We start from the raw sequence: 13,482 nt of genomic DNA, 5'->3' as shown, positions 1-13,482 counted from the left end.
TAGACCTGATTTTTCCTCAGTACAGCCAGTGCCGACAACCTCAGGGTAAACCAGACATGCAGTGAGGGGCCTAATACAGGCATTAGTCCCTGTATTTGCACATGGAAAAGACCTAACACCTGTTTCAGGCCTGGACACTGCCTGAGGATTCTTTGACCACTGCCTGAGGATTCTTTGACCTTTACCAATAGGCGGGCAGTGGACTTCTGGCTTGGAGTGTGCGCATCCAGCCCACCATATTTTAGGCTATTTGCAACTCGAGAAATAGACGCTATGTAGCTGATTTTCTCGGCCTCCTATTAAATGCACTTATAAATATCTACTTACTCTCGCAGGTATTGTCAGAGGCAAAGGTTCCAGATCGCCATGGTTTCTGCTGGTAACCAGGGCAACACTCGCTACAGCTCTCCCCACAGGTGTTGTGCTCACACTGGCACTGTAATCTCTAAAATATTTTTTGGAAAAGGGAAAATGTTATTTTCTTTTGATCTCAAAAATGTCCTACATTTCTGGCCACCCAGGAGGAAAAGGTGTTCAGAATTCACTGCTTAAGGCAGGAAGCAATTGAAGAGTTGCTGAACATGCATTAGTTTTTTTTCTTGGTCAGGCACCTGGTGCTTTGAACTTAAATTTAAAAAAAACTGATTCTATCCATTCAAGTCCAAATGCAGTAATTTTACTGTGATCAACTTGTGTCAAAGTTCAGCGACACAAACATCGACTAATCAACAGCACTTGATTTGACAAAGGTTGCTCCTCGCAGCTGTTTCGGGTTTGCCTGAGTCCATACACTGATCTCCGAAAGGGATGGGGGAAAAAAACACACATTTCTGTTATGTTTATTCAGCTCAGAAAGCAAAGCTAAATTGGTTATTTCAAGTGAAATGCAATGGTCAAGAGAGGCAACATCAGAATAGAGCAAAGATTAAATATCATTTCTGTGGCTAAATTCAAGGAAAATTGGATTTTAAAAATGCTACAAACTTTGTCCCATTCAAAAGCAACTTTGAACTATGTATAATTCTTTAATCATCTCACTCGGACATTTGAGAGCTTTCTTTGATACTCAGATTACATATTTTTATTATTGTAGCATGTGCTGGGATTTGGGTCAACTAAATCTAATCTAGACGGAGAGGCATTACTGGAGGCTAAGAACATTATTTCACTCTCTCGTTGTTGCAACATCAATCAAACCGTTCTTACGTCTGGACAAATATTGGATCTGCAGCTATCCATTCTTTCTTTGCATCGCCAGACTACTTAATTGCGAGGGAGCCTTTTCACATTGGTGAACTGCATGTTGATTGTCAGAATCTGCAGTTTTCTCTGTTAGTTCAAGGGGTCACAAAATATTTTACATCTGTTAGAGCTGTTGGGCTATTTTGCTGGATAACTTGTCACGAAATAGGCAGAGATGTCCACTGTTGTTTCCGTTTCGTCTTTACAATGAAAGATTCAGGGCAAAAGAGCTTACAGCCAAACTTGGCTTCCACTATATGGAACCTAGTAGCCCAGCCTACAACCTAACAGACTATTAGTTAATAATTTCGACATTTAACAGTGACAGCCTTAAAGAGCAGCTCACTGTTTTAAAAAAATTAAGTTGCAGAAAATTGTTAGTGACAGCCTCAGACAGCACAATAAATAACAAGGTTACAGAAGTATATTGAGTTAGTAACATTTACCTCTGATTAATTTAGTACCCTGAGGTACTTGACCTAGATTAACATAAGCAACAACAACTTGTATTGATGGAGCACCATCCGCGCAGTAAGATGTCCCAAGGGGAGAAGGGGAGAGAAGTGATACCAGCAATTCTATTCCATTGTGATGCTCATCAAAAGAGTTTAAGGGCCGGATCTTCCTCCGCTATACCTCCTGAAGTGATGACGTCGGAAAGCCTGGCGTCACATTCCCCCCACTCACCCGCACCCAAACACGCTTGAATTACCAGAAATTCTCCTCCTTCCACCCCAGCAGGGAAAATGGGATTTAAATGACTGTTATGAGGTGGGTCCAGGGAAGACAGATGATTTTCCTGCCTCTGACCTCTACTACTGCCCACCCCAGGGACTGCCTAGAGAAGTGTGGAGGTAGATCCTGGGACAGATTTCTCAATCACTGACTCCACCCGCCCCACCCCACCAACCCCTGCCACCCCCCCCCCCACCCCAAGCACTGATGATTTTTAGGCACTGGCTCGGTCCGAGACCTAAAATAAAAACTTTGGTCCTATTTAAAGTTGGTTCCTCGCCTGTAGCTGTAGTGGATGCCCTGCTGCAATTTTGCCACATTTCCCTAGGTGGCAGCAGCAGACTCCCTCTCTCCTTGTGTGGTGGACTTCTCGCCTGCAGCATGCCCTGCAAAACTGAGAACCCCCAACCCAAGGAAATGGTTCACGCAGTCACAATGGGGGTGAGCTCTATTAATGTTATAACTACCTTTATTACCCCACTTACAGAGGAATAATTGAAGGCAGGATTTAGGATAACAATTAAACCAAGGTACACTAGATCTAAAATAACACACGCTCGCTGCAAATATTCACGATTGATCAGATCTTGAAATTATGGTAAATTTTGATGACTGCACAATGCTCTGCATGCACTAACTTTTCTATGGACATAATCTGTTACGCACCATTAGTGCTTCATCCCATGGACAGCTGCGTGCATGACCGTAACAGATACACATGCCTCCAACTGAGATATCCTTGATGGAGTAGTAATACTGTGTAAGAAAATAAACCAGGCGTAAATTGAAATCTGCTAGTATATATTGCAACTCACCACAGTAAATTCCTGAATTCACAGAACACCACAAACAAGGGCTTGACATTTATACAATGTAGGCATTAGAAAATTAGTTGTCTTTTAAATAAAAACTGCTTTACGGTAGGAACATCTCGAATTAGTGACTTTAGCAAACTCACAGTCTCAGTTTGTTGTTGTTGCTGGTTTGCAACAAACACTAGTTCACTAACTTAAAAATAAAATTGTACAAATTGTAAAGATCTTGCTTTAAAAGACAAAACATAATCTACAAAGTTTCAAACGTATGAAAAAAGGAGGAAGCTTGTAACCCTATAAGCCACTGTAAAGCAAAGAGAACAATCTTTCATGCAAAGATAAAAAGTTGCATCCTCGTTATTCACATGGTGAAGTGTTTTGTTCCCCCGTCAGCAAAAAGAAACAAATGCCAGAAATGGCCTTTGACAGTCCCATTTTCCTTACCCTGCGAGTAACAATTGGATCAACTTCCCTCGGGTCACGAAAGCCAAGGGTCATGAGGTCAGCATTGAGTGTTCTGATGCGCTGAAGAAGGAGACGAATGTAACGAGCTGAGGTAAATGCCAACAAAGTTGGAGAAGGGTCATCAGCACTGGGCCTGCCATTGATCAGGGATGTGTGAATCTGCGTGTGGAGAAGAAGGGATTGTGATTGTGAATTATACAGCTAAATTTAATGCATTATTAAAACACCATTTTGATATTCACTCTCTCCTTCTCTGAATATGCTCTTCATACTTTCACAGAGCTTCCATCTTCTACGTTTTCAAATTCAGAAACAAGCATCAGTGACCGTGATGCCAGACTCTGAGAAGCTTAAAAAGATTACAAGGCTAATTTGAAAGTAGTTAAATTAGGTGCTTTTAAACTTGTGTTTTAGAAGTCTGAGGAGGAGTAAAGCAAAGACAAACTGAGATAAATAAGGGGCTGGATTTTATGGGCCCCCCCGAGGCAGGGTCGGAGGTGGGGGTGAGGGGGTCCCATAGAATTGCAACGGTCTGTCGCCTTCTCATCTCTAAGTAATTTTGCCAGGGCCGGGATAGGCCGACAACAGCCTTCCCGCCTAGAGGCCGATTGAGGCCCATAAGTGGTCTATTGACGGCCACTGAAGAGCCTCTTCTCTGTTCCAAAGAAAACAACCCCAGCCTATCCAACCTTTCCTCATAGCCAAAATTCTCCATTCCTGGCAAAATCCTCATAAATCTCTTCTGTACCCTCTCAAGTGTGATCACATCCTTCCTGTAATAACATTCAAGAGGGTAACAAAAGAGATTGTATTCCTTCTCATTTTCTAAATGACCAGGGACGTGGGGGATCCTCTAATACACAATACTGCAGCACACTCTCTCTGTGAACAAAAAGTGGGGAGAAGGCAGAATGACTTGCCTCAAATGAAAAGCATGTTTACTGTTTCCTGTGTAGCTTGGACCACACCGAGTGGGTGCAAGGTAACTGTATATGCTACACATATGCAATACATACCAATATTATAAAGTAATGACGGAGTCTCTTATTTTGGCAGACATCATGAACCATTATTTTTTTTGGCACTACAACCACATCCTGTGCAGCTGGTCACAAACCAGCTACAGATTGCTGAATTGACAGGCCTTTTGGTTCATAAATGCACAATTATTGTGTGCAGGTACATGTAAGACTATATGGGGGGGATTTTATGTGGGCGACAGGGGTCTCAGCCACTTAAGTGGACAGTGGTGGGCCTTCTTTGGGATTAAGGAGCCCAGCGACGGAAGTCCCACACGCTGAGAGCTGCCAGCCAATCAGAGGCCAACAGCTCTTTCACTGAGCAGCACCACTACGGAGGCAGTGGCTGCTGCCGGTAAAGGACCCAATGAGACACTGGAGCCAGGCCACAGGTGAGTCAGGACGGGAAGAATTTTGCAGGGTGGCGAGGGATCTCAGGGGAGGGGTTAGCAGTAAGGGTGGCTGTCAGAGGGCTCCCCCCTTCCCGATGCCAGCCCCTTCGATCAGACATTAACCCGCACAGATTTGCTTGGTGTGCTCCCCGTGTGGCGACAGGCCTGCCCACTGCTGGGCTAATACCGGTGGAGGTGGGATGAGGCCCACTTAAAGGCCTCAATTGGCAGCGGAGCAGGAAGGCCATCCACTCCCACCACTCTGCCCTATTATGTGTGCGCCCCGCCTTCAAACTCACCATGGTGGAGAGCATAAAATTCCCCCTTTGTGTGCAATCAATGATGCCATGGAGTTGGGCGTGTGGGAGATTCCTGGAGCTTGGGGCAAAAAGCAATACATCAGCCACATGCTTACTCAACTGGTATTCTCTGCAGCCTGTGGGATGAATATGAAGGATAAAAGCAAAAGGGACTTTGAAAGCCCCAAGCAGGACTATCACTGGTCTGGAGCATGACTTCAAAGCTCACTGGCAGTAAGTGGCACAATAATGCCTCCTTAGTCAATCTATGCTTACACCATTCCTCTGAGCAGTTCCACATCTATGTATGTCAGCTGTCACACTGTTGGTAGCTCTCTCACCATAGACAGAAGTTTGTGGGTTCAAGTCCTGCTTCAGACACTTGAGCACAGTAATCAAATCTGACACACCAATGCGGTACTGAGGAAGTGCTGTGCTTTCAGATGCGACACTAAACCGCGTCTGCCCTCTCAGGTGGATGTAAAAGATCCCATGGCATTATCTTGAAGAAGAGCAGGGGAGTTATCCCCAGTGTTCTGGACAATATTTATTCCTCAATCAACATCACAAAAACAGATTATCTGGTCATTATCACATTGCTGTTTGTAGGAGGTTGCTGTGCGCAAATTGGTTTCTACATTTCCTGCATTACAACAGTGACTATACTTCAAAAGTACTTCATTGGCTGTAAAGCACTTTGAAACATCCGGTGGTCATGACGCTGTATAAAGCAAGTTCTTTATTTGACATATGGAAACACCCTCTCCTGGTGAGACCTATTCACCTCCCATTTCTTCATTACTCCTCTTTATTTCCTTCCTCCAACTCATGTAAATGAAGAGGGATGCACAAAGGAGCATCCATGATCCATCGGTAGCTCAGCAGCAAGATATTTGTGGTGCAAACCTCTGCCATAAACCCTCATTAGGTACACAGTGCGTCCCCGAAACGAAGAAGTTAAAAAAGAACATTTCAAAATAAGTGTGAAAGGTTGACAGTACAGTTGCTGACTACCCCTTTAAACAGCATCATTGTAACCGTGGATGCCGAATTTATACGGGCAAAATTAAGTCTATTTCTGGCATAACTATTTGTGCCACAGCAAATAGCGTTGATGCCCTAATGATACCACTTCCCCAACATCAACATTATGAATGACGTTCCCAGATATTTCCAGTGGGAGGGGTATGACCCTTGTAAATACGTCACGAACACTATGTCCAGAATTTTACAGCCCACCCCAACGAGTGGGCTGGTGGCGGGAGGGGCCATAATATTGGATGGAGGTGGGGTGTCGGCCGTTCCCGACGCCTACCACCCCCACCCGCTGAAATTTTACGAGGGGAGGGGACGGCGAAAAATGGCCCGCCTGCCCCAGGCCAATCAAAGCCCTTAAAGAGGGGGGGGGGTGGAGGTTGTGGGGCCCTCCTGATCGGGCACCCTGTGCCTAACGGAGGCCCGCCCCCGAAGCCCCAACCGCCCCCACTGCACAACACTCTTCTTCACCAGCCCCCCCCAACCAAACCCCCTTGCCACGCCGGGGCCCGGCTGATTGTCCCCGGCGAGGCCCCAAGAACTTAACTTAGTTCCAGGGCCGTCCTTGCTCTTGCTTCTGATGGCTGGGCATAGTCCTAGCAATGGTCACCACTCCCGGTGGCGCTGCTGGGACTAAGAGCTGCCGGCCCCCTGATTGGCTGGCAGCTTCATCAGGCGGGACTTTCTGCGTCAAGGAGGTGGAAGTCTCACCCAAAGCCAACTAACAGCTTGGAGAATGAAAATTCCCAGCGTGGCTCCCTAGGCCTGGCGGAGGCTGACCTGGCCCCCGACGTTTCAGCTGCCAGGGCCTCCCACCCAATGTAAAATTCTGGTCTATGGGCAGAGACCCACCATTAATGATTTCTACCCACACCTATTTGGCCACAACCTCGTTTTGGCCATTTATCCACCTTCTGACCTCCTTGACAATGTCGCCCCATTTGTTTTCACAGCACTAACCACATATTGCAGGCTAATTTGTTTCATAGATAATCAAATTTCACCCACAGGAGGTCTGCTAGCATTGTGGGTGTGAGGGTGCACCTCCATACTGATTATTATAAGGTTGATCAGGTGGCAGGTTGTTCAATCTTGCCCGTCTTAGAGCGAAGACCAAAGTACAGAAAGTCCTCATCAGGGAACTCCTCTTTGCTGACGATGCTGCTTTAACATCTCACACTGAAGAGTGTCTGCAGAATCTCATCGACAGGTTTGCAGCTGCCTGCACCGAATTTGGCCTAACCATCAGCCTCAAGAAAACGAACATCATGCGACAGGACGTCAGAAATGCTCCATCCATCAATATTGGTGACCACGCTCTGGAAGTGGTTCAAGGGTTCACCTACCTAGGCTCAACTATCACCAGTAACCTGTCTCTAGATGCAGAAATCAACAAGTGCATGGGAAAGGCTTCCACTGCTATGTCCAGACTGGCCAAGAGAGTGTGGTAAAATGGCGCACTGACACGGAACACAAAAGTCCGCGTGTATCAAGCCTGTGTCCTCAGTACCTTGCTCTATGGCAGCGAGGCCTGGACTACATATGTCAGCCAAGAGCGACGTCTCAATTCATTCCATCTTCGCTGCCTCCGGAGAATCCTTGGCATCAGGTGGCAGGACCGTATCTCCAACACAGAAGTCTTCGAGGCGGCCAGCCTATACACCCTACTGAGTCAGTGGCGCTTGAGATGGCTTGGCCATGTGAGCCGCATGGAAGATGGCAGGATCCCCAAGGACACATTGTACAGCGAGCTCGCCACTGGTATCAGACCCACCGGCCGTCCATGTCTCCGCTTTAAAGACGTCTGCAAACGCGACATGAAGTCCTGTGACATTGATCACAAGTCGTGGGAGTTAGTTGCCAGCGATCGCCAGAGCTGGCGGGCTGCCATAAAGGCGGGGCTAAAGAGTGGCGAGTCGAAGAGATTTAGCAGTTGGCAGGAAAAAAGACAGAAGCGCAAGGGAAGAGCCAACTGTGTAACAGCCCCGACAACCAATTTTATCTGCAGCACCTGTGGAAGAGTCTGTCACTCTAGTATTGGCCTTTATAGCCACTCCAGGCGCTGCTCCACAAACCACTGACCACCTGCAGGCGCTTACCCATTGTCTCTCGAGATAAGGAGAAGAAGAGAAGAAGAAGAAGAAGAAGAAGATTTCCATGCTGCATCCTTGTGGGTTGACAGCAGTGAGTGAAGGGCAGGGAAGCAAATGATATGAGAGGTGATCTTAACAGGTGGATTAGGGGTGGCATTGGTTACAGCATGAATGGACACTGTCTTCTCTGCCACAATTGATATGCAGCCCAGTAGACCAAAAGAGAAAGATAAAGGAACTTTACCCACAAATTAAAAAGAAGTAATGGGGAAAGAAATTCAATTCTGAGCGAACATAATCTTATTTCTCCACTTCAGTATAGAAAAAAACACAACTGCATAAAAACACCTCACAACAACAACACATGGCAATCAAACATTGGGGCGGCACAGTGCCGCAGTGGTTAGCACTGCAGCCTCACAGCTCCAGCGACCCAGGTTCAATTCTGGGTACTGCCTGTGTGGAGTTTGCAAGTTCTCCCTGTGTCTGCGTGGGTTTTCTCCGGGTGCTCCGGTTTCCCCCCACAAGCCAAAAGACTTGCAGGTTGATAGGTAAATTGGCCATTATAAATTGCCCCTCGTATAGGTAGGTGGTTAGGAAATATAGGGACAGGTGGGGATGTGGTAGAGAACATGGGATTAGTGTAGGATTAGTATAAATGGGTGGTTGATGGTCGGCACAGACTCGGTGGGCCGAAGGGCCTGTTTCAGTGCTGTATCTCTAAACTAAACTAAACTAAACCTAAACACAGCCACAGCCATCAAAACAGTCCCCAGGAAATGCAGCCACCATGGGCAATCTGTATAAAATGACTGTGTCACAAACTCGAATATTCAGTGATTCGATGCATAGATAACATTTGTAAGCCCTTCATAAACACCGCCCCTAACCCACCCCCAGAAGAATTTAAAGAGTGACGAAGAAATCACAAAGCCCAATCACAAATAATTAACACTTGAAATTCAGTTTAAGATGCATCAGGCTAAAGCCAAATTCTAAACTTAACAACAATAGCTTCATCAACAAACAGCAGCACAAATACACTGGGTCCAATGTAGCAAACCATCCCTAGTATGAGACATCAAGCAGGAACTTGGGTAAATCACTGAAGGCATGCGCATAAGATAGATTTTGAAAAGGCTTTTGAATAAAGAACAAAGAACAAAGAACAAATGTGGGGGGAAATGGGGGGAGGGGTGTTTTAAATGTGAATGGATTTAGGATGAGCATTTCAGAGCCATGATTGAGTAAGGGAGACACACTAAGAGCCTAAGAAATAGGAGTTGGAGTAGGCCTGCTCTGCCATTCCGTACGATTATGGCTGATCTGATCTTGGCCATAACTCCACTTTTCTGCCTGCCACCATCCCCCATTCCCCACCCACCCCCAATCACCCTTGACACCCGTAGAGTTCAAAATCTGTCTAAATCAGCCTTGAATATATTCAATCGTAATCTAGGTGTTGGAATGAGAAGATTTTTATGTTGCCTGATGCAACATGGGGAACAAAGGAGCAGGAGTAGGCCATTCAGGCCATCAAGCCTGCCCCGTCATTCACTAACATCATGGCTGATCATCCACTTCAATGCCTTTTTCCCACACTATCCCCATATCCCTTTATGTCATGTGTATTTAGAAATCTGTCAATCTCTGCTTTAAACGTACTCAATGACTGAACTTCCACAGCCCTCTGGGGTAGAGAATTCCAAAGATTCACAATCATCTGAGTAAAGAAATTTCTCCTCATCTCTGTCCTGAGTGGCTTCCACCTTATTTTGAAATTGTTTCCTCTGGTTCTAGACTCCCCAACCAGGGGAAACATCTTCGCTGCATCTACCCTGTTATCCCTTTAAGTATTTTGTAGGTTTCAATGAGATCATCTCTCATTCTTCAAAACAGAAGAGAATACAGGCCCAGTTTTCCCAATCTCTCTTCATAGGTCAGTCCCACCATCCCAGGAACAAGTCTGGTGAACTATCTCTGCACTCCCTCTGTGGCAATAATTTCATTCCTAAGAACATAAATGAGAAGTGTGGAGTTCAGTTGTTGAACATCTCAAAGCAGATTTATGAACAACTATACAGTGCAGAGCTAACTATTTACAGGACTTGCCTCTTGGTGTTACAGTTACAGAGTGACTCTGGCTCCGAGTCACATGACTGCATCCTGGTACTTGGCTCATTAGCATACTAAGATCTTAAAGGTACATTACTCTTAAAGGCAATCACACAGCAGGTGTGGTCGCACCAACACCCTACCTTTATACTCCATCCCCCTTGCAATAAAGGTCAACTTTCCAGTTGCCTTCCTAATTACTTGCTATACCTGCATGCTAACTTTTTGTGTTTCATGTACGAGGACACCCAAATCTGTCTGTTCTGCAGCATTCTGTAGACTATCTCCATTTAGATAATATTTTGCTTCACTATTCTTCCTATCAAAGTGGATAACCTAGGGCTGGACGAGACTGCAGGGGTAGAACAAGGATAAGCACGACCGACGTTAGGGCAGCACAGTGGCGCAGTGGTTAGCACCACAGCCTCACAGCTCCAGGGACCCGGGTACGATTCTGGGTACTGTCTGTGTGGAGTTTGCAAGTTCTCCCTGTGACTGTGTGGGTTTTCGCCGGGTGCTCCGGTTTCCTCCCACAGCCAAAGACGTGCAGGTTGATAGGTAAATTGGACATTATAAATTGCCCCTAGTGTAGGTAGGTGGTAGGGAATATGGGATTACTGCAGGGATAGTATAAATGGGTGGTTGTTGGTCAGCGCAGACTCGGTGGGCTGAAGGGCCTGTTTCAGTGCTCTATCTCTAAACAAATAAATACATTCTTCAGTTGTGCAAAATGAATACATGGCTCAAAAGAAATCCAACATTTACCTGAAAGATTGCTTTTTTCACCTTACTGCACTATGTTGGCTGTGATGTTTATCACAGAATGGTGAAACTGCTTTAGTTATAAAGTGCTTCTGTGAAACTTGGCTTCGATTTTCCAAAACGCAATCACTATTGTTGTCTGCAAAACTTAACCAATCAATAACAATGAGCATTCAGCTTCTATAAACATCTCAAACTAACGGACACCAGTTACTATTTGACCCCATGCCCTGGTGATTTACGTAACTAAGCCATTCAGATCACAAAGCTGCTAGTTTGATTTCTGCCCTGTACTGGATTAGCTGATCTCTGTTGAGGATGCAACATGTGCTATCGCAGAGAAAATTCAGAGATTCGCTTTCTGACTGTGATCCATGATCCCTCTTAGCAGTGTATCTGAGCAAGAATTAGCATCTTCAAGAAGGGAAAAAGTTTGGAGAAAGAAGCATAACAACTGTCTTCCATTTTACCAACCCTCTGGAGAGAGGCTGGGAGGCGGGAGGGGTAGTAAAATGGCGGCACAAAGTGTCGGGAGAGAAGCCCGATGTGTTCCCATCGCCACCGATATTAACAACGGTAGCAGCTCAGCTGCCTTCTGATCGGAGACAGGTGGGCCAATTAATTGGCCTATTGATGGCTATTTTACCGATGTTAGAATGGCGCCCCTCCCCCCAACTCTATCGAGACAGCCACCCACTGGCTTCTACCAACAGGCAGATGAAATTAGAGCTTGGGTTACTACTTGGAACTATGATGTTGTTGCTATTACAGAGAGTTGGTTGAGGGAAGGACAGGATTGGCAGCTAAATGTTCCAGGATTTAGAAGCTTCAGGCGGGATAGAGGGGGATGTAAAAGGGGTGGGGGAGTTGCATCACTTGTTAAGGAGAATATCACAGCTGTACTGCGGGAGGACACCTCGGAGGGGTCGTGCAGTGAGGCAATATGGGGGGAGCTCAGGAATAGGAAGGGTGCAGTCACGATGTTGGGGGTTTTCTACACGCCTCCCAATAGCCAGCGGGAGGTAGAGGAGCAGATATGTAGACAGATTTTAGAAAGATGTAAAGGTAACAGCGTTGTAGGGGTGGGTGATTTTAACTTCCCCAATATTGACTGGGACTCACTTAGTGCTAGGGGCTTAAATGGGGCAGAATTTGTAGGGAGCATCCAGGAGGGCTTCTTGAAACAATACGTAGATAGTCCAACTAGGGATGGGGCCGTACTGGACCTGGTATTGGGGAATGAGCCCGGCCAGGTGGTCGAAGTTTCAGTAGGGGAGCATTTCGGGAACAGTGACCATAATTCCGTAAGTTTTAAGGTACTTGTGGATAAGGATAAGAGTAGTCCTCGGATGAAGGTGCTAAATTGGGGGAAGGCTAATTATAACAATATTAGGCAGGAACTGAAGAATTTAGATTGGGGGCGGCTGTTTGAGGGTAAATCAACATCTGACATGTGGGAGTCTTTCAAATGTCAGTTGATTAGAATCCAGGACCAGCATGTTCCTGTGAGGAAGAAGGATAAGTTTGGCAAGTTTCGGGAACCTTGGATAACGCGGGATATTGTGAGCCTCGTCAAAAAGAAAAGGGAAGCATTCGTAAGGGCTGGAAGGCTAGGAACATACGAATCCCTTGAGGAATATAAAGACAGTAGAAAGGAACTTAAGCAAGGAGTCAGGAGGGCTAAAAGGGGTCATGAAAAGTCATTGGCAAACAGGATTAAGGATAATCCCAAGCCTTTTTATACAAATATAAAGAGCAAGAGGGTAACCAGGGAAAGGGTTGGCCCGCTCAAGGACAGAGAAGGGAATCTATGCGTGGAGCCAGAGGAAATGGGCGAGGTACTAAATGAGTACTTTGCATCAGTAGTCACCAAGGAGAAGGACTTGGTGGATGATGAGCCTAGGGAAGGGAGTGTAGATAGTCTCAGTCATCTCATTATCAAAAAGGAGGAGGTGTTGGGTGTCTTGCAAAGCATTAAGGTAGGTAAGTCCCCAGGGCCTGATGGGATCTACCCCAGAATACTAAGGGAGGCAAGGGAAGAAATTGCTGGGGCCTTGACAGAAATCTTTGCATCCTCATTGGCTACAGGTGAGGTCCCAGAGGACTGGAGAATAGCCAATGTTGTTCCTTTGTTTAAGAAGGGTAACAAGGATAATCCAGGAAATTATAGGCCGGTGAGCCTTACGTCAGTGGTAGGGAAATTATTAGAGAGGATTCTTCGGGACAGGATTTACTCCCATTTGGAAACAAACGAACTTATTAGCGAGAGGCAGCATGGTTTTGTGAAGGGGAGGTCATGTCTCACTAATTTGATTTGAGTTTTTTGAGGAAGTGACAAAGATGATTGATGAAGGAAGGGCAGTGGATGTTATCTATATGGACTTCAGTAAAGCCTTTGACAAGGTCCCTCATGGCAGACTGGTACAAAAGGTGAAGTTACACGGGATCAGAGGTGAGCTGGCAAGATGGATACAGAACTGGCTCTGTCATAGAAGACAGAGGGTAGCAGT

General features: G+C 45.9%; 1 protein-coding gene across 3 annotated transcripts in view; it reads right to left on the bottom strand.

Moving 5' to 3' along the window:
- lama1 (laminin, alpha 1) overlaps positions 1-13,482 on the bottom strand; it is a 386,693-nt gene that overhangs the window by 213,480 nt on the left and 159,731 nt on the right. For all 3 annotated transcript variants that reach the window (XM_068031281.1, XM_068031282.1, XM_068031283.1), the window contains exons 5-7: positions 3,237-3,416; positions 2,644-2,733; positions 328-445 (exon numbers count right to left, since the gene is read on the bottom strand). In XM_068031281.1, coding sequence (XP_067887382.1) covers positions 328-445; positions 2,644-2,733; positions 3,237-3,416 — 388 coding nt within the window. The remainder of the gene's footprint in view (positions 1-327; positions 446-2,643; positions 2,734-3,236; positions 3,417-13,482) is intronic.

This window comes from Heterodontus francisci, chromosome 5, assembly GCF_036365525.1.
Source record: "Heterodontus francisci isolate sHetFra1 chromosome 5, sHetFra1.hap1, whole genome shotgun sequence".
Classification (NCBI taxonomy): Eukaryota; Metazoa; Chordata; class Chondrichthyes; order Heterodontiformes; family Heterodontidae; genus Heterodontus; species Heterodontus francisci.
Note: the sequence above shows the minus strand (reverse complement) of the source record. Positions and strands in the feature narration are given on the sequence as shown.